At 43.0% G+C, this 25292-nt stretch overlaps 1 protein-coding gene across 1 annotated transcript in view; it reads left to right on the forward strand.

Moving 5' to 3' along the window:
• The first annotated feature begins 23204 nt into the window (after positions 1-23204).
• VAT1 (vesicle amine transport 1) overlaps positions 23205-25292 on the forward strand; it is a 35520-nt gene continuing 33432 nt past the window's right edge. The window contains exon 1 of the mRNA XM_075177439.1: positions 23205-23753. Coding sequence (XP_075033540.1) covers positions 23310-23753 — 444 coding nt within the window. The 5' untranslated portion in view covers positions 23205-23309. The remainder of the gene's footprint in view (positions 23754-25292) is intronic.

The raw sequence follows: 25292 nt of genomic DNA on the forward strand, positions 1-25292 counted from the left end.
CCTTCCTCGTCTACTCTGGCTGAACATTTCATTAAAGAAATCTTTCGCATCCATGGATGTCCGTCTGAGATTGTGTCAGATAGAGGAGTACAATTCGTTTCCAGATTCTGGCGGGCCCTTTGTAAAACCTTGGGCATACGATTAGCACTCTCATCGTCTTACCATCCGCAATCCAACGGACAAACGGAACGAGTCAATCAAGATCTTGAGACTTTTATTAGGATGTTCTCTTCAGCCAACCAAGACAACTGGGTAGAATTGCTCCCTTGGGCTGAATTCGCCCATAACAACATGTACCATGAGTCATCATCCAAAACTCCATTCTTTGTGGTCTACGGTCACCATCCGTCTTTTCCGGAATTTCCTGCCCTCCCGCCCACCCAAGTTCCTGCTGTGGAGACTGCTTGTCAGACCTTCAAAAATATCTGGTCTCAGGTCAAAACCTGTTTAAAGAAGACATCTAACAAATATAAGTCTTTCGCAGATAAGAAGAGGCGGGCTATTCCACCACTAAAAATTGGAGATCGTGTCTGGTTATCTACCAAAAATATTCGTTTGAAGGTTCCATCTATGAAATTCGCCCCTCGTTTTATTGGTCCATATAGGATCATTCAAGTTATCAATCCAGTATGTGTTAAACTTCTTCTTCCTAAGAATCTTCGGATCTCCAATGCCTTCCATGTGTCCTTGCTCAAACCTCTCATCATCAACCGTTTCTCGACTCCTTCCTCAGCACCGCAGCCAGTTCAAGTTCATCAGGAGGAGGATTTCGAGATTACTGAGGTATTGGATGCAAAAATTTCGCGAGGAGTCCTCCGTTTCCTCGTTCATTGGAAGGGCTTTGGTCCTGAGGAGCGTTCATGGATCAAAGCTGAAGATCTTAATGCTCCTGCCCTTCTGAAGAAGTTTTATTCCAAAAATCCGGACAAGCCCGGTTCCAGGCGTTCTGTGCCCACCTTTAAAAGGGGGGGTACTGTCACTCACCGGACTGTGAGTGCTTCTTCCCGGACTATTAGGAACCGTGGACGTCCTCTATCCTGAGGGACTGCGCATGCGCAGCCCTTTCCAAACCTTCAGTGTATGTTCCTTTAACTTAATTGGCAGATCAGGCAACCTCCCTATATTAAGCACCTGTGGTCATCACCACATTGCCTGATCTTGGAGTCTCATTCCCCATGAGTCTCTGAAGGTGTTCCTGTGTTTCCTTGTTTATTCAGCCCTGCTGATAACTGTGGTTTCCAAACCACTTCTACCTCTGTGGTTTCCAAACCACTTCTGCTACTGTGGTTCCCATACCACTTCTACCATCTACTGTATCATCGTGACTGTGAGCTGATTCCTATCCGCTGCCTCCGTGCACTACAGTCTTCTAACCACTTCAACTCTACCATGTATCATTGGGACTGTTAGCTGATGCCTATCCGCTGCCTCCGTGCACTACAGTCTTCAACCTGCAACCCGTCTGTGTTTCATCGTGACTGTTTAGCTGATTCCTATCCGCTGCCTCCGTGCACTACAGTCTTCAACCTGCAACTCGTCTGTGTTTCATCATCATGACTGCTAGCTGATTCCTATCCGCTGCCTCCGTGCACTACAGTCTTCAACCTGCAACCCGTCTGTGTTTCATCGTGACTGTTTGGCTGATTCCTATCCGCTGCCTCTGTGCGCTTCAGTCTTCAGTCCTTGTCAACGCTCCCGTGTTTCCTTGAGTCTGCCTCCACTATTGCTACCCGCTATTCTCCGTGATCAACAGTGCCTGTTCAACTCTGCTCTCCCGTGTCCCATCGTTACTGCACCTGCTGGTTGCTATTGGCTACCTCCGTGTTCCCGCAGAGACCCGCTGCTGCTACTCCTCAGCACTACTCATCCATCTACTGCTGATCCGCTCTCCACGCTTTCCTGTGTTCCCTGCTGGTCTACCTACCCGTGCGCTGCACCTACTAGACCACCGCTTCACCCATCCAGGGACTTCGCATCCTGCCGGCCTCCTGCCGTTCAGGTATCTCTGCACTCCTGTCTGACTGCCTCCTGAACCACGGTATGCATACTTCTCATTGACTGTGCTGTGTATTGCATACCTTGCTGGACTGTGTTGGTTCTCCTCTGGAGTGTGCTATCCGCTGAGTCTATTGCCATCATTGACTGTGTTATCTTATGCTGGACTACTTCAAGAGACTTTCTATATTGGCAGTATTGTTCAGTCATCTATACATTTATATTGTGCATATCACTGTGGTTCAAAGTCAAGGTGCCCGTGTATATATTGTGTTGCAGTCTCTCCCCGTGCACCTCCTCACATATATATTCAGTGGTACAACTTGCTAGTGGCAGACCACTGACCCCTGTTTACAGTTTCACCTGTTCCAGTATCCTCTCACATAGCAGTGGTACAACTTGCTAACGCAGACCACTGACTCCCCGGATACCTCCACTTGGATTCCATTCCTTCACTCAGACAGCGGTACAACTTGCTATCCGCAGACCGCTGACTCTCATCACCTCCTCGTTTCTGTTGGACATTCCTCCTCACTATAGCAGTGGTACAACTTGCTACCGCAGACCACTGACTACCTTCACGTGTCCTTTGTCCATACAGTTCCTCGTGTATTACTGCCTCCATATTGCCAGTGCTGCTAGTCATAGACTTTCCTGAGCATCTCATCATCTGCTATTTCCTGTTCCGTGATCACCCTGCTACCAGAGTACCATATTACCACCTATACTGCTCTGGTAAGCCTATCACCTGGTGATCCCTGGGTAAAGACTCCTAGTGCCCGTGACAATGAGGCTCTGCTTCATTCCTCTCTTCCTAGACTCACCTAGACTTTTAATACATCTATGCTGAGTCTACTTAATTTTTCACTAACCAAGCACCTTTTGCGAATAAGTTGCTAGTTGTGTATATAACTCCATGTATCATTACACTATTTGTGAACTGTGATGCAATCTCAACACATCTCCACGCATTTCTCAATATATTTCATCGACAATCATAGAGTGCAAGATGATTTACACAGGTCTGCTTTAAATGAAAATCATATATATTTTGTCTGGGAAAGATGGGTACTACGTCTCTGTGATAAAGGCCTGATGCGGAGTAGGATGCATATGCGGTAAAAAAAAAAAAGAGGCTCAAATCAGACGCATGATAAAACAAAGTATCTCAAGATGCTTCTGTCTCTACACTTACAGTATATGCTCCACTCTAATGTCAGGCGTACAATTACACCCAACAAGTCATAAGCGCAAGAAAAGTTTTTTAAGATTGATTTTGATAGAAAAAATGCTTTCACTATTAAGTTTGACTTAAATTAATCTTCATTCTCTTGTATGAAAGAAAGTAGCAAAAAATTAATTATTAATTACAGCAAAAAAATCATATAATAAAGGCACGCTCAATAAAGAAAGCACTAGTGGCTTGAGAGTCCAATCAGCAACCAGCCAATCAGAAGCGGCTAGCTAGTGCCGTCACCATCATCAGTGTCAGGCGCCGTCCTCGCACTGGCAGGAAGCGTCGGGGATGGACACCTTCTTGCTCTGCCCCTTCGCGTCCCATTGCTAGGCAACAGGACGTACCTATACCCGGCTGTCACCGACGCATACGCAGGGTTGCGGCATCCTTGTTGCTAGGTAACGGGACGCTCGGCTCTGCATCCTGTATCAGTTGACCGCCGTCACCACTACCACAAATGAGAAGCTATCACTGACTATTTATGGGAGGCTCTAGCACCCTCCTGGTGCCAGAGTATCAAGGTCCCACTTTGCTCCAGCACCTATATCTGTATTCCAGTATCCTGAATGTCCTTTTGGCTTTTGACCTGGTTCTCCTGACTTCGCCTTTGGAAACTCCTTTTGGCATACTATAAAACTCCTGGTTTGACCTCGGTTATCCCTGACTCCGGCTCTGACTTCTCCTTTGGCTCTCATTTACCTGCACGGCTCCGACCCGGATTGTATGACCATTCTTTCCTCTCTGCCTCTCTGGTGGCTACCTGGGAGGGCCGCGACCTGCGTGTCTCTGCCGCGAAATCCAAACCTCCTTGCGAGGGTCCCTGGTGAAGACCAGGGGCATGTTTAGACTCCTCCTGAAGTAGCAGCGCCAATACCAGAAGGTGGGTTTATATACATGGCTTCCTGACAATCAGTGTGTATTTGCACCAACCTTCAGGCACCTACAAGTGATATGGTTACACTAAGGTATATTTGCGTCTCTGTGCGAGTCTTAATCAGATGCAAATATGCAACTTACTATTTTTATTGTACTCAGTCTGCATTTGATTGTCATTGCCCTCCCGTGTCCTGCTTCTCTAAACAGGTGCAAGTGTCGGATCTGCATTTGGACATAGACATAATCATTTTTTGTGGGCATTCACAGTGCAAACTTAGCATATTTTACGGTAAGCCAATGACCATTGCTTCCAGCTCTTATTGTGGTCTTTTAGACCTAGGCTGCACTAGAAAACAATATTAAAATTTTTCTCAGTTTGTCACACATACATAGTCAATAATTCCAGAGATGGGAGTTCCTCACATAAAGTTTTAATCATGTCTTTAAGCAAACAGAGTTTACATGGGTGAAATCACTTTTGGCATCACTACCTGGCAAGAATCAGGAGATTTTCTCTGAAATCATTAACTGTTCTTTTGTATCTTTAGAGAATATTCTGAAAAGGTCCATCCACAAGCTAATATATATATATTATTACATACACATCAATGCCATCATTTTTTTCTCGTTAACTTGCAGCTAAACCTAAAAAATATTTTGATATGCTGAGCAGAGTTAAATATACTGTTTCTCATGTTTCTCCACAGCAAAAACATAGCTGTGGGCCCCTCTCGGGCACCTTGATTTCTGCAAATGCACCTTGATTTCTTCTGGGACTTCTTCAGGGGGCAAGTCTCAACTCACCAGCCTATTAGGAACATTTTAAAGGGAAAAAAATGCAGGTGGCCCAGTGACCCAGCCGAAGGTAGCCTACTATGCGACCGGCCCGGGGCGCAGATGCCCCTCTGACACCCAGCCTGCCCCTATTTGCAGGGTATTTGTGGAGAAGATTGCAGAGACAAGACAAATGCACTGGATGATCAGCAGGCAGAGAAAGTGTAGTGGTCAGCAGGGTGGAGTACTTGGAGGTCCAGGTAGGGCGACAGCTAGGAGACTGGATCAGACACAGAGATGTAACAACTGCAGAAACAGGAGCTAGATAGCTGGAGATGCCACAGGCTGTAGGTGCTGGATTGCCAGGGGTGCAATGGAATGCAAACACAGGAAAGCAGGAGGGACAAACAAAGCAGGGGACAAAGCCAGATGGTCCACCACGATACCAGGGAGAAAGCAGGTACATAGTCTCAATGTCGGGTCAGGGGTCACAGGAAGATATGCCAAAACAGAGGGGCAAACAATGGTCAATAGCAGGAAATCAATCAGAAATAACACACAGGAGAACCAGCAGAAGATATGCAACAACCTAAGGGGGTCAGGAAGACCCCCTAGCACAGGACTGGTAGCCTCAGTGACATGATGTGACATTTACAGTGTACCTCCTAAAGATGTTTCTGCTTCTCCACACACCCAGATGCACCTTCAGTTTGCCTAGGCTGCACCTGAGGGAGGAGAGGAGGTGTCAACCTTAATGTGCTCTGGGGGACCATTAAGACACACTGGTGCATAAACAAGTTGTTTTGCAATGTTCCTACATAAGCTCCATGGTGATCAGTTTATTATGTACACCTACCTTTCTGAATGGTTTTGAAGGCAGCATAGTACTGGACACCAGACATTTCAACATTATTATTATTTTTAATTTGAAGTCACCACTGTGCTCTAAAGTGCTAGACAGTGGCAAAAACAGGACCTACAAGGTATACAAATGAAATGCAGACATGAAAACAAAGGGTAGGAAGAAGAGGAAATAGTGTGACTTCAGGTGGAGATTGGGAGAGTTCTGAGGTAGTATTGGTGTGAGTAATATTGGTCGGAGTCGGGTAAGCTCTAATAAAAGGTTGGATTTTCAGAGAGTGTTTCAAGATTTGAAGGTTGTGGGAGAAGCTGATAGAGTGTGGTAGGGAATTTCATAACTGGGTGCATAGGAGAATCGTTGTAGAAGGGACTGAAACATGATAGGCAAGAGGCAGGTCAGAGGTAGATCTAAGAGGTGATGGAGAGTATTTCAACATGTGGTTGGTATGTATGAAGAGGTGGTGGTGTTGTTGAGGACATCTTGAAGAGGAACATTATTGCTAATTTTTTGCATAATGGTGTGAAGGAGCATTGGCATTAGGCCACCACCCAGTGGTGCTGACAAAGGCATAGGAGAAATTTGTGTATACACCGCACAAGAAAACATCTGAACCATTAGTTGCGTGATACCAGTTACCTCCTAGGGTACTAAATCTAATCATCTGTCTGTCAGTGGTTGGGCTATATTCCCTGCACCAACCATGGACCATTCAAGTCATTGTGGACGATCTACAATTATACTTTTTGGATGAGGACAAAACTAAACCTGTGGGTGTGGTTTCTTGAAAGGAGTTGTAGTTTTTTACAGCTAATGAAATATACAAAAAAATGTTATTTCAAAGAACTCTAATAAATACAATACAGCCCCATCTGATCTTTACTCAATGGCCTACTCTAAGCAAAATACAGCACATCCTAGTGACCACTATACAATGCCAATAAATTTTTGCAGTCCACTAAACCGTACAGACCACCAAACCTCTGTAGGCTTTATAATGTAAAAACACCAACAGAGCTATAGCACTTTTAAGCAAGCATTAACTTATTGACACTACAGAGACTGTAACATAACACATAGGCATACACGTACAGTACAGTACTGAACATCTAGTGGCCAGCCATGGGGTATCTGTTTCAAGATTGATCGGTGCTAGCAACGCAGAGGTCTGCTTCACTGTCACCTCACTTTTATCTTAGCACACAGATCCACAAAGCAACCACGTGTTCAGGACAAAAGGATGATGATTGCTGGTCATGTGACAGCACATCACTGTGCATCCTGCAACTTGAGGCTGGCCTTAGCAACCAAGCAACTGAAAGAAACAGCCCGGGATTGCAGCGGTTCGCGTCTGCGCTGATTGATCCTATCAGTAACTTTCATTGATGTAGGGTCAAGGATCCCCTTTGATGTGTTTTTCAGGAAAGAGCTTAGGAAAGGCTTTTTTACTTTTCTGCATGGAGATCACTGGAAGGAACAAATGATCTTCTTTCATCCCATACTCCTTCCAATGTTTCAAACAGAATCTAAGGTTTTCTCAATAACATATTCTGGTTGTCCATCAACCACCATTGGAGGAAACCTAGAAGAACAATTCTCAAAAAAACTTAGGGCTAGATTTACTAAGCTGCGGGTTTGAAAAAGTGGGGATGTTGCCTATAGCAACCAATCAGATTCTAGCTGTCATTTTGTAGAAAGCACTAAATAAAGGAAAGCTAGAATCTGATTGGTTGCTATAGGCAACATCCCCACTTTTTCAAACCCGCAGCTTAGTAAATCTAGCCCTTAGAGTGAAAGAATGGCTTGAATAAAGAGCAGTGATATGTTCTCACATGTATCTGTAAATCCAACTGTGAAGAAAATTGAGGTAATCTTCCTAGTCATAGGTCCAATATACCTAAGGCCTACACCGCTCATCTAAGAGCTTTAGGGAGAAAAAGAAGATGCGGGTATGTATGAAAGGGGCCCCAAGAAGTTGCAGTACCTGGGCCTGATATGTTATGTTTCAATGCAGAAAATCACAGCTAAGGAGCCCAGAATATGGTGAAATACACAATCTTTATTGCAGATATGTGTCACTCACCGGACTGTTAGTGCCTCTAGGTTGGGACATGGGTCTCTCTCGCTCCTGCCGGCGCCTCTCCTTAGCCGCGGCCGTCCACCATCTTGACTAAGATTGCGCATGTGCAGAAACCCTGAACTGTTAATACCTCGCCTCTAGTCTCATTGGTTAATTAATCACCTCTCAGTACTTAGGCACCTGTTGCCCTATTACCTTTGCCTGTTCTTGGTTCTCATTCCTTGAGACTCTGAGGTGTTTCCTGTTTCTGCTCGTGTTATCCGTTTGCTCCTGGACAAGTCTCCTCTCCACATCGGTAGTAGAACTTACCCGCTGCAGACTACTCTCGCTACCTCCGTTACCTGCCTGCTTCTGGACAAATCTCCTCTCCACATCGGTAGTAGAACTTACCCGCTGCAGACTACTCTCGCTACCTCCGTTACCTGCCTGCTTCTGGACAAGTCTCCTCTCCACATCGGTAGTAGAACTTACCCGCTGCAGACTACTCTCACTACCTCCGTTACCTGCCTGCTTCTGGACAAGTCTCCTCTCCACATCGGTAGTAGAACTTACCCGCTGCAGACTATTTTCGCTACCTCCGTTACCTGCCTGCTTCTGGACAAGTCTCCTCTCCACATCGGTAGTAGAACTTACCCACTGCAGACTACTCTCGCTACCTCCGTTACCTGCCTGCTTCTGGACAAGTCTCCTCTCCACATCGGTAGTAGAACTTACCCGCTGCAGACTACTCTCACTACCTCCGTTACCTGCCTGCTTCTGGACAAGTCTCCTCTCCACATCGGTAGTAGAACTTACCCGCTGCAGACTATTTTCGCTACCTCCGTTACCTGCCTGCTTCTGGACAAGTCTCTCCACATCGGTAGTAGAACTTACCCGCTGCAGACTACTCTCGCTACCTCCGTTACCTGCCTGCTTCTGGACAAGTCTCCTCTCCACATCGGTAGTAGAACTTACCCGCTGCAGACTACTCTCGCTACCTCCGTTACCTGCCTGCTTCTGGACAAGTCTCTCCACATCGGTAGTAGAACTTACCCGCTGCAGACTACTCTCGCTACCTCCGTTACCTGCCTGCTTCTGGACAAGTCTCCTCTCCACATCGGTAGTAGAACTTACCCGCTGCAGACTACTCTCACTACCTCCGTTACCTGCCTGCTTCTGGACAAGTCTCCTCTCCACATCGGTAGTAGAACTTACCCGCTGCAGACTATTTTCGCTACCTCCGTTACTGCCTGCTTCTGGACAAGTCTTCTCTCCACATCGGTAGTAGAACTTACCCGCTGCAGACTACTCTTGCTACCTCCGTTACCCGCCTGCACCTGGACAAGTCTTCCCTTCACATCAGTGGTACAACTTGCCTATTGCAGACCACTCACGTTGCTCTGTTCCACGCCTGCACCTGGACAAGTCTTCCCTTCACATCAGTGGTACAACTTGCCTATTGCAGACCACTCACGTTACTCCGTTCCACACCTGCACCTGGACAAGTCTTCCCTATACATCAGTGTTACAACTTGCCTATTGCAGACCACTCCCATTACTCCGTTCCACGCCTATACCTGGACAAGTCTTCCCTTCACATCAGTGGTACAACTTGCCAATTGCAGACCACTCACGCTATTCTGTTATACACCTGCACTGGACAAGTCTTCTCTACATATCCGTGGTGAAACTTACCAGCTGTAGACCATTCATGTTTCCTTGTGATATAGCTACTACTCTGTATGGTACCTATTGGCTGGACTAAAGTCTACAAGTGCCTCTGTATTGTAGCTGCAAGTCGCCGACTTTTCTACTATATTGTTGATTGGTCGTTGCCTAACATTATCCAGTTATCAAGTACTGGCCTGCTATATGCTACCTGTGTGCTAAGGCACTTGGACTCTTTTCTCATTTGATCCTGTTTACTATACTGCTGAACCATCATAGTTCCACGGTGCCAAGACTCAGCATTTATACTATTGACATTCCTTTCCTCTATTCTACTGTATGGTTCGACTGATTCACCACACTACCCAGAGGTCCGCACTTCTGGTAAGTGTAGCTACACCTGTTGAATTCTGGGTAAAACTCCTAGTGCCCGTGACAATATGTTTCCAGAAAATGCAGTAGGGTACAAACTGGATGGTGTACATATAGCACATGGATTGCCCGGAGATGCAGAAGGTAGATAACAGGAACACGGTTGAGGCAGGTGAACAGAGTTTGTAGAAATCCCTGAGAACAGGTGCACCAGGAGCACAACAAGGAACAGCACAGCAATATCTAGCAACAACAATAACCTGCATGGTACATGGGAAGGAACAGACATAAATAATGAGAGACACAGGTGTACCATTAACGAGGAGCAGAGATTAACTCCTACTAGTGAGTGAAAAAGTCCATAGTGGAAGAGCAGCACCTCTGGCAGCATCGAAGTCCTGCATCCAGAAATACAACCACGGCAAGACTAACACAGTTCTAAACAAACAGGAGCTGCAGAAGGCAAGCAGCATCCTATAGAGAGATGCAAAGCAGACGGAGGCAGATCATGACATGATAATTCTCTTGGCGGCCCTGCCCAGATGACATGTCTTTCTGCAACCATGTCCATTTTGCCCAAGACCACACCCTTTTATGGTAGACTATGTCGGGACTGTCACAATTAAATTGGGACTATAATGGGAGATATGGAAATATTTTCCAGCAGTGTCAATTTTGAAGAATCCATAGCAATATTGTCTTAAATTAGGTCTAGGACCCTTGTCTTATTTAGGTTTAGGACCCTTTCAGAGTGTAAAGCACAACATATTCAGTAAAATGAGCGCCATATTCCCAATGAGACAGGGACTGAGCATTGTCTTCTGACACAACCTGATCAAAGTCATTAGGCGTAAACTCTTTTAACCATTTAAAGTTGGCTGAAGGTAACTGATCACCCTACACTAAAATGGAAGCATGCGCACGTGGTAAACAGAACCATGGGAATTTAGTGTACAAGGGTCCGGAGCTTTCTCCCTATTGGGACTGACAATGGAATGGCTGCACAGCAATAACTGAACACAAGCTTGGTAATGATAAAAATGACTTTATTGCAGGATTGCCCTAACCCCAACAGGCTTTCACTTAATGATGCTTTAAGTGCATTATTGCTGTACTTGCTGGTAACAGATGGCACATAAGTGCTAACAATGTTTATTTATATGGACTGAATAAACATCTTGGATTAGAACCTCTCAAAGTGCTCAAATTACATGTTAGGTTTGTGAATTGTAGAATGGAATGAAACATTTTAAATGTTTTATTTCAAATTGTGCACTCATTCTAACCTTGAGATGAAGTTCCATCCAGAGTACTGAAAACTAGACCTATCCAGGTACAAGATGGCCTCATAACATAGGACTCCAAACAGGGTAGCCAACTGAAATCTTCCAGCATGCTGCAGCGGCCTGTGGGCCCCTTCTGTCTGCATGTAGAGCCTCAACCAAAGTTGGAGTTGTGCTTACAGCCTGAGGGGGTGTGATTACATGGACCAGTAGAAGTAATTGCATGCATTAGAAAATAACTGGGGAGTGGTATCAATACCTGCCTGGCCTGTTTCAAATAGAACGAGTGTTAACAGAAGGATGAGTACAGTGTGGATGTTTACAGCCATTGGGGACCCCAGTGAATCCAGCAAATGGCATGAGCCAGAATTTCACCAGGGAGGGTCTTTGAGTAAGATTTGAAATTCTATTATCCGTTTACTGTGCCTGAATACATTCACCTCATCCCACTTCTTTTTACATAATTACATAATTACATAAATAAAGTGAAAAACACCTGAAAAGCGAACATGAAAAATTAAAATGAACTGGTAGATAATTTTATACAAAACCTAAAAAATTTAATAATTGAACAAAGAAATATATTGACAAAACAAGCCCCAATGAGTTTAATGACAGCAGTTTACCAGAGAAAGTAATGGCTTTAATGACTGTAGTGATCACATTTTTCCAATAGAAAGTAATGGGTTCCATCAGAAAAAGCAAACATTTACAGGGGAATAAAATGGTGTCTGAAAATGTAGCACTAGTAACACATTGATGTTCTTAAATAGCCCCAAATAGTGTTAAATTGATTGACTTACTTACGTATCTGTTTAAAAATCCCCAAAATGTCTTCCATAAGTCTTTGATGACTGATTATGCAACCTGCTGTTTAAAAAAATGTCACTAAACGGAACCAGTGGTTTACACTGTCTGCTGATTGTCTTGGAATGAAGAGTGTAATGCTAGCAAGGGATTCTGGGAATAGGGAGAGCAGCATGATCTAACACAGAATTCTACTTTATGCCACTTTGAGCTCAGGTGAAATACAGTGTATTATTTGGGAATAAACCAAAGATACATCAACTAGACTTTACATGCCTGGCACAAGCCATCATATAAATCAAACCACTGTCAAGTTTGTTTTTCTGCACTGCAAGGGCATGCTAGAAAAGTGTATTTTGCAAGCAGAGGAACATAAATGACAATATAAAATACTGTGAGTATTCATCAGTCCTGCAACCAAAGGACTTTCATGAAATATTTCCAATAAGATTAATTTCGTTTTCTTCCAAAGAACATGGAATCATAGCTCAAAAACTAAGGTAAAACTGTTTGTTTCCCCTCACCCCCATGACTGCTAATCAGTCTTCCCCCTGGATTGATACCAGGGGTTTTCAAGGCATGGTCTGACAGTAAGGCGGTCAAAAACGGTCAGCAGGTCATCAGTGGACCTGTATGCACCTCCTCTCTCTTACAGGAAAACTGGGCCTTCCCCCGTCGAAGTTCTGGCTGTATATGCAGGCCAGGCCTACCTGGTTATGCCGATTGCTGGGATAGAGAACTTGGGAGGCCTACCTCTGACCAATATTGTGCTAGAGCATTATACCATTAGCAGTATACCCTGGCCAGAGAGACACAGACACATCCCACAAGCTGTGACATAGCAAAACTCATATGCTGCTCTTGCAGGGCTGTAATGTACAACTAATATAGGTAATACAAATCATGAGGATATGGGGACTTCTACTAACTATAGGCATAAATCTGGGAAAAGCTGAAGTAGAAAAACAAGTAAGGTTCTTGCCTGAAGCCTCAACGCCATGGGATAAAGAGCGCATGTTAAAATTGGAAAGATGAGTAGGTGTATGTCATTGTCCACCTAGGGACAAATAACCTGCCTGATACTGAAGCCGTGGCCATGGCTCTGGAGGGCGCCACAGAATTCAAATCACTTTAAAACTGTGCGGCGACCGCTGACCATACCTTCCACGGCCGCCGCACAGCTTCCGATAAATCCAAGGGGAGGGGGAAGGGGCTATGGATCACCACCGCCGCCTCTCTGCTCCGTCTTCTCTGCTCCGTCTCCTCCGCTCCACTCACTGACTGTCGGGCATGACATCATCATCACGGCCTGACAGTGTCAGTGAGTGGAGGGGAGGAGATGGAGCAGAGAGGAGCAGCTTTATGGCGGCAAGTAAAGGTAAGGAAAGACGTGGGGGGGGGGGGCGCAGATTTTGAATGTGTGCCTGGGGGGGCGCGGATTGTGAAAGTGTGCCTGGGGGGGGGTGCGGATGTGAAAGTGTGCCTAAGGCGCCAAGAACCCTAGCACCGGCCCTGGCCGTGGCTGTAAAATATGAATTTAGAAAGTTATGGACTGCTGTAAAACAGGTGGTAACCACTGCAACTTCTTCAGTAGTATTGCCATTATACAGAAGTGAAGACAGAAGTCATTGCATCAGAAACTAAGGAGGTGGTGGAATGGGCAGCTCGGTGGCTTAGTGTTTAGCACTTCTGCCTCACAACACTGGGGTCATGAGTTTAATTCCCATGCCCTTAACTGTGTTGAGTTTGTATGTTCTCCCTGTGTTTGTGTGGGTTTTCTTGGGGAGCTCTAGTTTCCTCCCACAATCCAAAAACATACTAGTAGGTTAATTGGCTGCTATCAAATTGACCCCAGTCTGCCTGTGCGTGTGTTAAAGAATTTAGACTGTAAGCTCTATTGGGCAGGGACTGATGTGAGTGCATTCTCTGTACAGAGCTGCGGAATTAGTGGCGCTATATAAATAAATAAATGATGAATGATGATGATGATGATGATGATGATGATGATGAAGAATGAGGAGAGATTTGGATTAATAGATCATAGTCATGCCATCTGGAAAGATAGGGGCTTATAGAAAAGTGATGGAGTGCACCCATCTTCAAGGCCTCGGCATATGAATGCCCCACAATCCGATTTACTCTCTTGATATGGGACTTTGTGAATAAGCTCTTCAAACTGGCCCCATATCCCTCTCCACTAACCCCAATTTGGAAACACCCCCAGTTTCCTCCAGGCAATGTAGAATCCATGATTTTACTTTGGAAGTCCAGAAAAATAAAGAGGTTCCATCACAAAATTGGCAAATTCGGCTCCCCCACATTTGCGGAGCTATCAGAAAGCGATGGTCAGTAGTTCCAAAACGAGTAGCTAAGGTATCCACTAACGCGAGTATTAGAGAATCAGCTTATAAAGTCTACTCAAGAAGGTACATGGTCCACAACCAAGCTCCACCGCATTTTCCCAACTACATCAGACAGGTGCTGGCGAGACTGTGGTGGGCAAGGTACTTACCTGCACATTTGGTGGGAATGTCCCATTATTCAATCACTTTGGGATATTGCACTGACACTTCTCCATCAACTTACAGCTGTTCACTTTCCTAGAGACCCCGTGGTATTTTTACTCAATAAACCTTCCATAAGCAAGTCAACGGACTGTCTGGCACTTCAAATTAGTCAATCCTGCAAAATATTAATAGCCCTAGCATGGAAAAAAACACTTCCCCTTACCAAACCCATATTGATAAACAGGTTATGGCACATTTCATCCATGGAGTAGATCACATCCCTCCTTAACGACTCACTCCCTAAATTTCCTGAGACATGGACCCCATGTAACAGCCTACATGGCTCCCTTGTTACGGGTAATAGGTAACTGAGAAATCATGGCTCCTCTCCACCCCTACCCCCCCCCCCCCCCCCACCCCACTCCAACATTTCCTCCTTTCCATCTCCTCCAAAAAACAATTCCCTATTTTCTTTCTTTCTTTTTTTTTTCTTTTTCTTACTTCCCTCGTAGCATCATTAAAAAAAACCCACTTTGTTACATTTCACTCATTTTGCAAGTTATATTGTGGAACTAATATTTATATAATACTGTTTTTCTTTTTTTTTTGTACTTTGAATATACTCTGCAATGCTGTTTTTTCTTTGTACAAACTATAAAAATATAGAGATTTAAAAAAAATGTAAAAGATTTGTTTTTATCATAATCAAAAGACTAACCAACTTCTACCACTTATATGTAAAAAAACAAAGAGCCTGAAATGAAAAAAGATATATTGTCAATTGGGGTATAACACGTCTTTTACAAAGCAATATACATCTGTGAACACTTGTGGGCAGAAAAAGGTGCTGTAACCCATAAGAGCCAATGCAAAATTTGCTTATATTTTCTAAACTATATGAGAAATATGTCAGAAACAGTACACCAGTATTTATAAATATTCCCCAATATACTTATTCAGGGCTAAATATTTATGCCAGTGCAGGAAAATGAAGCTGTATCCATCCTAACTCCAAATGTAATTCTCCACCCATGTCATTGTATCATCACCCGTTTGATGTATAATAACGTGTAATAGCAAACTGTTTAATAACAGTGACATAAAAATAAAAAAGTGGCATACATTTAAATGGTAATTCACACAGCATAGTACAAGTTAGATGAAGAAAGTTAGACTGGACTTAATAAAAGAGCCTAAGGGCTAGATTTACTAAGCTGCGGGTTTGAAAAAGTGAGGATGTTGCCTATAGCAACCAATCAGATTCTAGCTGTCATTTTGTAGAAGGTACTAAATAAATGACAGCTAGAATCTGATTGGTTGCTATAGGCAGCATCCCCACTTTTTCAAACCCGCAGCTTAGTAAATCTAGCCCCAAGTGATACATCTGCTCAATGGACAAGGTGCAGGAGAGACAATGAAGTTTTTCATAGGCTCCCTCCACACCTGCTGAAACAGACAGCACATGATAGATCTAATTGTGACATACCAATAATAAAAGAATGTAGTATATAAAACCAGAATCATGAATAGATATGAGTATGGTTGAAAACCACAGTCAGTTGCTGGTCATTTATTTCACTTAAAATGAAAATATAGTTCACATTTAATCCCTATTGTGTATCTTCAGCTTGTTGTAAGAGATTTCCTTACATAAATTCTAATGACACATCCAGTCTCACACATTGGGTGGGGATTCCTGGTTAAAAGTAAATTAGTTTATCCCAGTTTTTTTTTTCTGTAAATACAATCTCAGCTGTGATATAATTATATATGTCATGACTAAAGGAGTATATTTACTAAACTGCAGGTTTGAAAAAGTAGAGATGTTGCCTATAGCAACCAATCAGATTCTAGCTTTCATTTACTTAGTACATTCTACAAAATGACAGCTAGAATCTGATGGGTTGCTATAGGCAACATCTCCACTTTTTCAAACCCGCAGTTTAGTAAATATACCCCTAAGTGTTCTGTTGGCTGAGAATGTACACTGGTAATTAGAAATTATTTATCATATCGTCACATTTAATACATCATGCATATATATATATATTCCAGAACACACTGATTCACAGTGACATCTGCACACACAGGCTGTGATACTGAACATCTCCCTGCTGCATTAAATTCGGATTCATATTCTGATGTGTAAAAGGAAAAGATAAATGACATTGTATGAAAAGATTGCCTCTGCCAGACACACTGTGCAGAATACAGGGCAGCAAAGGGGTTAAACAAGCTGGTCACTCATTATTTGCCATGACAGTAACATCGGGATGCGCCAGCTGTCTCCATGGCAACGCAGCATCGCAAGCAGGGACAACGCCTGCGGCCTTGATAGAGGAGGCATCCAAAGGGGGCACCGTCTCTCTGCTTGAAGCCGGCAGGAGACATTTGTCAGGGGCTAAACAGCGGGGAAGCTGTCATGTCCCTCATGCCGCTGACACAAGGACAATGTAAAAGAATAAATAAATAAAACGGACTCATATAAAGGAAACACCCAAAGCCTCTCCACATAGCAAGCAGCTGGCCCTCTTTAACCCCATCACTGATGAACATTCTTTTGTATCCTCTTCCATATAAATAATAGCTTGATAACTAGGGTTAAGACATTTTCTTACACATTTTGCAAGAGGATGGTTCAGATTTTAGGCCAAGACCAAGAAAAAAAAAATGTAATGTTACATTTATAGCACATTGAAAAATTAGTCCTAATGATAAGTCACTTGTATTAAACATCTTATTTCCAAAGCTGGGGATTGACCATATTTACAGCTGTGAAAAATCAAACAGGACAGTGTCAGTGTGAGACGATACTATGGGGCATATAAGCTCTCTAGTGCTTGTATTTCATGATTTCAAATTTTCCTTGTCTTTTTCCCTATATTGATTCTATAAATGATAGTGATCTATCATTTCCTAATGTTACTTTCATTAAATTATGGTCTGTAAACGAATTACATTTCCATAATAGTCTACTATTGTATATGATGTTCCCTATCTGGAGTGTATTGTGCCAGTAGACAGGATCTGGTAGAATGGAGCAGGCTTGTCTATCTCCAGACATATAAGACAGTCAAAGAAAGATACTTAAAATTTGATACAAAACGTTTCCCGAATTCATAGACCTGCACTCTTGTGGGCAAGAAACAAGTTATCATAAAACACACCTAACCGTACACAGTTATATGCAAAACTAAACACTCTAATAGAGTTTAGCGCAGTGCAACTAGTTTATGTTCACTGCATGGCGCTCTATGCACTCTTACACTGGTATGTGTCCACTGCACTCTCCTTCACAATGGTGGGCCTGAGTCATTAGTGTACATTATTTCTGGTTTTTATATTACAAAAAACTGTTTCTTTTTTTCTCTCCATGAAATACATATATCAGGATGTTATTAATGCCTACTGTGCATAATATACATTTTAACAGTTGCTCCTGATTGCAAACACATGTTCTAGCATGTATACGCGACCGTCATCGCTCTTATTCAACACTTACACCGCCCTGTAACTGGTGCAAGTAATACAGCTAAAATCACTTACATGAGAGATGCCCAGAGTATTGAATAGGACACCTTGGGGTATATTTGCTAAATTGCAGGTTTGAAAAAGTGGAAATGTTGAACATAGAAACCAATCAGATCCTAGCTTTCATTTATTTATTGCATTCTACAAAATGATAGCTAGAATCTGATTGATTGCAATAGGCAACATCTCCAGCTTTTCAAACCTGCAGTTTAGTAAATATACCCCCTTGTCCCTTTCCTTCTCTGTCCCGCCCTTGAAATCGTAGGCTCTCGGAAGGATCCTTTGCATTCGAAGATGAATTGCATGTACTTGCGTTCGCTGTCATATAGGGGCACATTTATCATGTATCGGACAAAACGAGAAATACTTATCAATCCTTATCGCATGGATAAGGATTGATGTATTTCTCAAATTTATTAAAAATGGATCACAGAAACAGCAGTTCCAAAAAACTGCTGTTTCTGTGATAAAAAAAATCATACTCACCACTGCCTCTTCGGTCGCGCTGTCTCCCGATCTCCTCCTCTTCGCTGCACTTTCTTTTCTTCATGCTACTGCGCATGTGCCGTCCGGAGAGCTTGAGGCTGTGACAGGGAGGGATCACAAGATCACTCCCTGCGCATGCGCTGTCCAGCTCTGCTCTCCGGAGCAGAGCTGGACATACCGTAGAGCACAAGTTTTACAAGCATTTCCTATGTGCTGGCGTACATTAACACAACAAGTTCCCGAAAAAAAATAATTTTCGGGACTTGTTAGATTCTGTTGAATGGTGACTGCTCGCAAAAACGATCAGGAGTGCAAAGCAGCTGAAATCCATGATATCTGCTGCGATGCAGCTTTAATAAATTTGCGGAGAGCACATCCTGGCCTAATTTACACGGTAAGTGCACGACAGTGCTTTCTTAAATATACCCCTTAGTCTGTTTCTGAGCATGCGCAGAGCAATTTTTACGCAAAACATGGCACGTATAGGCATTTACGTGTCCACTGCACTCTATGCGCTCTACTTCAGACTGGTTTGTGCTCGGACCATCTCTCTTCCTGCATTTTGTCAATAAGACAGGAAAAGTCACTCGGCAGTAAAATCTTACACGGCTTAGTAAATCACTAGCTTCTGCGGTTTTGCAGTTTGTATAGTTAACATACCTAGCAACTGTCCCAATTTATAGGTGACAGTCATCATCATCGTCATTAGATATTTATGTAGCGCCACTAATTCTGCAGCGCTGTACAGAGAACTCACTCACATCAGTCCCTGCCCCATTGTAAGTTACAGTCTAAACTCCCTAGCATACACAGATACACAGACCGAGAGAGAGTAAGGTAAATTTTGATAGCAGCCAATTAACCTACTAGTATGGTTTTGGAGTGTGGGAGGAAACCGGAGCACCCGGAGGAAACCCATACAAACACAGGGAGAACATACAAACTCCACACAGATAAGGCCATGGTCGGGAATCGAACCCAGTGCTGTGAGGCAGAAGTGCTATGTCAGTATACAGGGCAGGTCTAATAGCAGCAGGTACTCATGCCACTTGGTAAATACACTAATGTTCTAGGGTCAACGCAGTGAGAACACTCTTTATGTATCCGATGGTCAAGGTCGCTGAAACCCAAAATAATTTTAAAAATGGAACGGCATTAGGTGGCATGCTACCTAGTAATGTGCTTATTAATTATAGTAATATAATCTGCAACATATGATTAACAAAATGGTACACCATACCTCTATACTTACATTCTTATATAATGATCAAAATATGTTACTAAGTCAGGACCTAACTGAAATGTATTCAGTCTACAATACAACACTGTGTATGGTATCAGAACCCAGACTTAGTAGGGTACATGCTTCACAGAGCAATATATTGTATAAAACAAAATATCATGCAAAGTATTAGTAAACATAACATATAGCATCCGTACATTTTGTACGTATGTCATACTTGCCAACCTTTTTAAAGTTCTTTCCTGGAGATCCCAGGCAGGGGGGTGTGGTTGGAGGGCGGGAGGGGCAGGGCACGGTGAATCACGTCATTTTGGCCCTGCTCCCCGTGATAAAATTACGTTTTTGTTGCGGGGGGCGGGGCCAAAATGGCGCGAATCGTGTAATTTTTACAGCAAGAGGCCGTTTGGGGGATATTTGCCTGCTCTCCCAGGAGTCCGGGAGTTCTACCCGAATTTCGGGAGCCTCCCGGACATTCCGGGAGAGTTGGAAGTATGACATATGTGCAGTAAGAAAATGTATGTTTTACACAAATAAAACAGACGTACAACAACTGAGACCCATAATGACATTTCATTTTAGACAGCATGATCTGGGTCCCATAAGGAAGAGATAACTGATAGCAGCCTTACCATTGTATTCCCAGTAGTACTAATATTAAATATTAACATTTAATTCCCTAATAAGTCCACACCTAAAGCAACAATCTTCAGCTTATAAAGTTAATTTATTAACATCATACATATGTAGAAGGGATAATGTATGTTCCAGTTTGGTCAGATGGGCCTGTAAGTGTTTACATTCATTTTCTCAGAACACATAGTTCTTTTACTGATAAAAGTATATTTTAATTTTCCATCTCTGGTGCCCAGGATAAATTTCATTAATATATTGAGTTACACAAACTAAAACTAACAGGTTTTTTCAAAACTCCAAGAAAAGGTAATTATTCATACATCTGAAAGTGAGAACTAATTAACAAACACTGGTTAGTATGAGATCTATAGTCTCTGCTAAAAAAACATAGTGGTCCAGTATAGCAATTCCAAGCCAGCATCTTTAGAGTGTGTGCACACAGCACTTGCTATGCGTCCATATATCGTTCAGCCTGATCTACAGCCACAGCCCTTAAAATAGAGATCATTTAATTCTATAGTGAACCTAAGTTTTTCCAATGCTTGACTGCTCGACACAACAAGCAGCATGTGAATGTAATACTTTAATACTTTTTGGACTTTTTAGGTCCACAGGGATAGGTGCGCAACCTTGCAATTCACGTCATCAAGGCTTACAGGGATCCCTCACTGAAATTTGGAGTCCGGTGTATGTACACTTAGAGGACTGGTTGACAAGTGACCCTGAAGCTTATTTTTGTTTGGGACCCTAAGTGTCAGTTTGACAATGCTCTGTGACCCCAAAAACAGACGGATGTCTATAGAATGTATTGCACATCGAGCAATCAGAGGTTACCAAAGCAGATTTTTTTGTGAATTACTTTAGCCTTGTTTCAGAGAGCATATGTCTTGCAGGGAAATATCTGGATACCAGATTTGTGACTGGGAGGAGCAGATCCAGAAACACAGTGCCAAGAATTAAGGAGGGACTGGTGTCTAGAGACTTACATGAACTTTGGGTGGATCATGATTATATTGCGCTGAGCAAGATAAACGTTGAGAGGAGATAAAAAGAGAAATGGAAAAACCTTTAAAATGATAGAGAAAAAAATATATTGGATTGGATAAGAGTAGAATATGAGTAAGCACCAGCACAGATGTACTAGTATTGCACAAGTTTTGTGTTGAAGACCTTGTGCCTTTGCACCATGTTAGCATGGTAGACAGGTCAGGTCATTCAGTGTGACAACATTTCAATTTGCGGGAATATCATTTCACAATTTTGAAGGCTACCACATCAAACAGCCATACACAGATACTTGGTTCAACCCATGTGAATTTTAGGGAAAAGCCTGTATTTACCAAATACGTCTATGAGCTCGGGCTGGATGGGGGGCAGGTGGCGTCTGCTCCCTGGGCTGGTCCCATAGGGGCTACCTTGGGCTGGGTGACTGGACTACCTGCATTTTTTTCTTTTAAAATGGTCCTGATAGGCTGCTGAGCCCCCTTGGCTAAAATTTGCCAGCCAGTCCCTGTCTAGGAGGCAGTGTCCTACGGCAGAATTGCTCAGAATGAAGCATAAAAAGCTTTATATTAATTTCCTTTAACTTTTTGTCAGCTGGTCTGTACCAAAATGGATATAGAGCATGTTGGAAGCCTTCATATTGCCATCAACTTTCTGAAATAGATTATTCTAAACTCTCCATGGTGTCTTCCGGGACCTGGTGTCAGTGAAACAACAATTGTTTTTGAGTCTGAAATATGACAGCTGATGTTACACCTCTTGTATTTACCTCACAAAGGTCAGGTAAATAACCAGAAACCGTTGAGGAAGGAATTCCCTCACTTTTACTTGCTTTACAATGACAGTTTACCTCAGGAACTTGGCTACAGGAATACAGATTATCATATTGTCTTCTACAAACAAACTTCCACCCAAATCTTATTTTTCCTTTAATTTATAGCAAGTTATGTCAGTGGGTATTAGCATGTTTACTTATTGTAACCTTGCAACTTCTTGAAAACATTTATACTTATAACCAGTATCATTGGACACACATTATTAACAAATATTCAAAGTGGGACAAGTAATCAGGGGAGGGCTGGCAAATTTTAGCCAGGGGGTTGAGACTCGGATCAGCAGTCTATTAGGAACAACTTAAAGAAAAAAACTATCTCTGAATACCACAACTACATCAGTATATGTATCATAAAGTGACAAAAGGCCACTTTCACAAGTGCAAATATGTGCTCCCACAATACATTGCAATTTGCACAAATGCGTCTATCTCTCATATATAGATGTGTGCTCACATTCTATATTTAGAATTGCCCACAGAAAATAAATCTGTGACTACTTTAGCATGTCCAACTAGAATGAACATGGTAAAAATAGTAAAAACTTAAAAATCCTACATACTACTACTTTATTTTTTTTTTGCCATTTAAAATATTGATAGATAGATAGAGTTTACCATGTGCCTGGATAAAGAGTTATGACTAGTATAATGGTAGGAATCATTGTGCCTATGGATATGCCCCATACTTACTAGCCTGAGCTAGTGTAATAATGTTCTGCTTTGCTTTTCACACACTTCTCCACAAACCTAGCCTGAGTTAAATCAACTTTAAATCTATTATTTAATTCCGTCCACACTACTGCATCTGGAAATAATTGAGGAAAGCAGAATAGTATTGGCTCAGAATGTCAGGTGTTAGAAAGTATGTTATTAGTATCTGTATTTGTATGACTTTACAATGATTGTGTCTACATCTGCGTGTTTGTAGCTCTATCACCGTGATTGCTGCATGTGTGTGTAGTGGAGCAGTAGATTGCACTATATCATGTCCCTTTAATCGGGCGGAATAAAACCCAGTCAGCTGCTACAGCCGGGACTCCTCCTTTCCCTGTCTCAGCTGAGAGCCGGTCACTCCCCACTGGGTTATCATTGTGCTGTGCCTGTCTCTGGGATAACACTGCGAGACCCTTATCCCTCCAACCATGTCTGCAGGAGAAGAAGCAGCCCCTGCCCAGCCAGAGGAACAGCAGAAGCAGCAGCAGCCGGAGGAGAACCAGGCTGCCGAGCAGAAGACAGAAGAGGCGCCGGTTCAGGAAGAGCAGAAGCCGGCTGAGGAGGCAGCAGCAGCAGCAGCCACAGCAGAAGCAGCAGAGCCAGCAGCACCCCAGCAGCCTGAAGTCACCTACAAGTCCCTGGTCCTCTCCGCTCACGGTGGCTATGACAAAGTCAAGCTGCAGATCAAGAAGGGGACCCCCAAACCCAAAGCCGGGGAGCTGCTGATACGGGTGAAAGCCTGCGGCTTGAACTTTTCTGACCTGTTTGCCAGACAAGGGGTGTATGACCGCCTGCCATCTCTGCCAACCTCCCTGGGCATGGAGTGCTCTGGCATCGTGGAGGAGCTGGGAGAAGGAGTGACTGACAGGCAGGTGAGTGGTACACCTCGCTTTACCAGTGAGCTATGCTCTCTATAGATCTGTAGACGGCACTGCCCAGATGTGCATGGATTATTGCATGTTATATATTGCATGATTAACACTCAAAGGTTTTGGGGTTTTTTTGCAATATGCTAAGGGGGTATGATTCATATTGTGTATTTTGGCATGATTAGAGCGCTTCTAGAAAATACAGTACATTAGAAAATGTCACGGTACTTTAAACCCTGTGTATTTGCAGTCTTTAGCTCAGCTGGAATTAATAACACTTGACCTGCCGAAATGTAGTAAGGGAAGGCTGGGCTATGGGTGTGACCCTCTTACATCTGTTGAAAGGTAAAGATTTTTCTTGGGGAGCAAAATCTAGTGTTACTTAATAAACTGGCACAATCATATATCTGCAGGAGTTATGGCTTCCATCAGTGTAGTAGGATTTTAAGTGAAGCCAATATTGCATTATACATAACCAGTGTATAACAGACCAGTATATATAGCTGAGTGGTGTAAGCGCAGTATGTAGCTACAGGCTCTGTCCCTGTATAACCCTTGCCCCACGAGAGGGCGCTGTTGTAGACTCTCGTAGTAATTGACCCTAAAAGCATTGTCCCGTTGCTTGTTAGTATAGGAAAATGCTTTCTCTTCTGCCTAAAGTGGTTAATGACTCTCCCGCTTAATAATGGCTCGTGGTGGATTAGTTGATAGTCTGCTGTTAGCTGATGAGTAAATTCGGTGCCTCATTGCTTTTCTCAGCTTCAAGCACTCTTGGAGTAAATGCGTGGGCTTTGTCTGAAGACCACACCCAAGTATCTTGCATTGTGTCTGCTGTGTAGGTCTGCGTGTGTGAGTGCCTTATTGCTAATCTCGGTAGTATAACTGCAGCAACACTAATTTTTTTTTCTAAATCGCTTGTCTTATGTTATCAGAGACTGTTGAAAGTCTTGCCGTTCTCGTACTGTAAATGTATGGAAGTAGTTTGGTGCCTTTTCTGGTGTGATGGCACTTCAGGCATACTTGAGTTGTCAGGCAACCACTCTTTGTCACTTGCCCAATCCGTGTAAGTGGTGGGTGAGTTAGTCCATGCCATGATTTTAAGGTGCTTGCACCAGTTCTGTATAAAATGCATCCCAAACACTACATGGGGCATTTTATGACACTGTTTTGTTTGCCATTTTCTGCCCATAATGGAAACCATGATTTCAAGAAATATTTGTCAGGTGTAGGGTGAGCCCAAATCATTCAAAGGACACTTTTTTTTTTTTTTTTTTTTTTCTCCCCACCAATAAACTGTTCTCATAATTGTAGGACACTCTCCCCAATGACTTTTTACTGAACTATAAAGTGAGTCCATCTTTATAAATGTCCCCCCAGGGTGTGGCATTGAATGCTCCAACTGCAGGGTTTTCATTTTGGCACAAGATGGGACCCAACCTCACTAATTTTACAGTATTAAAGTAACATTTATAGTAATGTTCTAGTTAACTACTAACAGATTTATACAGTCTGATGTTGCCATGCTCCAATATTCAACACTTG

This window comes from Mixophyes fleayi, chromosome 6 (genome assembly GCF_038048845.1).
Source record: "Mixophyes fleayi isolate aMixFle1 chromosome 6, aMixFle1.hap1, whole genome shotgun sequence".
NCBI classification, from domain to species: domain Eukaryota; kingdom Metazoa; phylum Chordata; class Amphibia; order Anura; family Limnodynastidae; genus Mixophyes; species Mixophyes fleayi.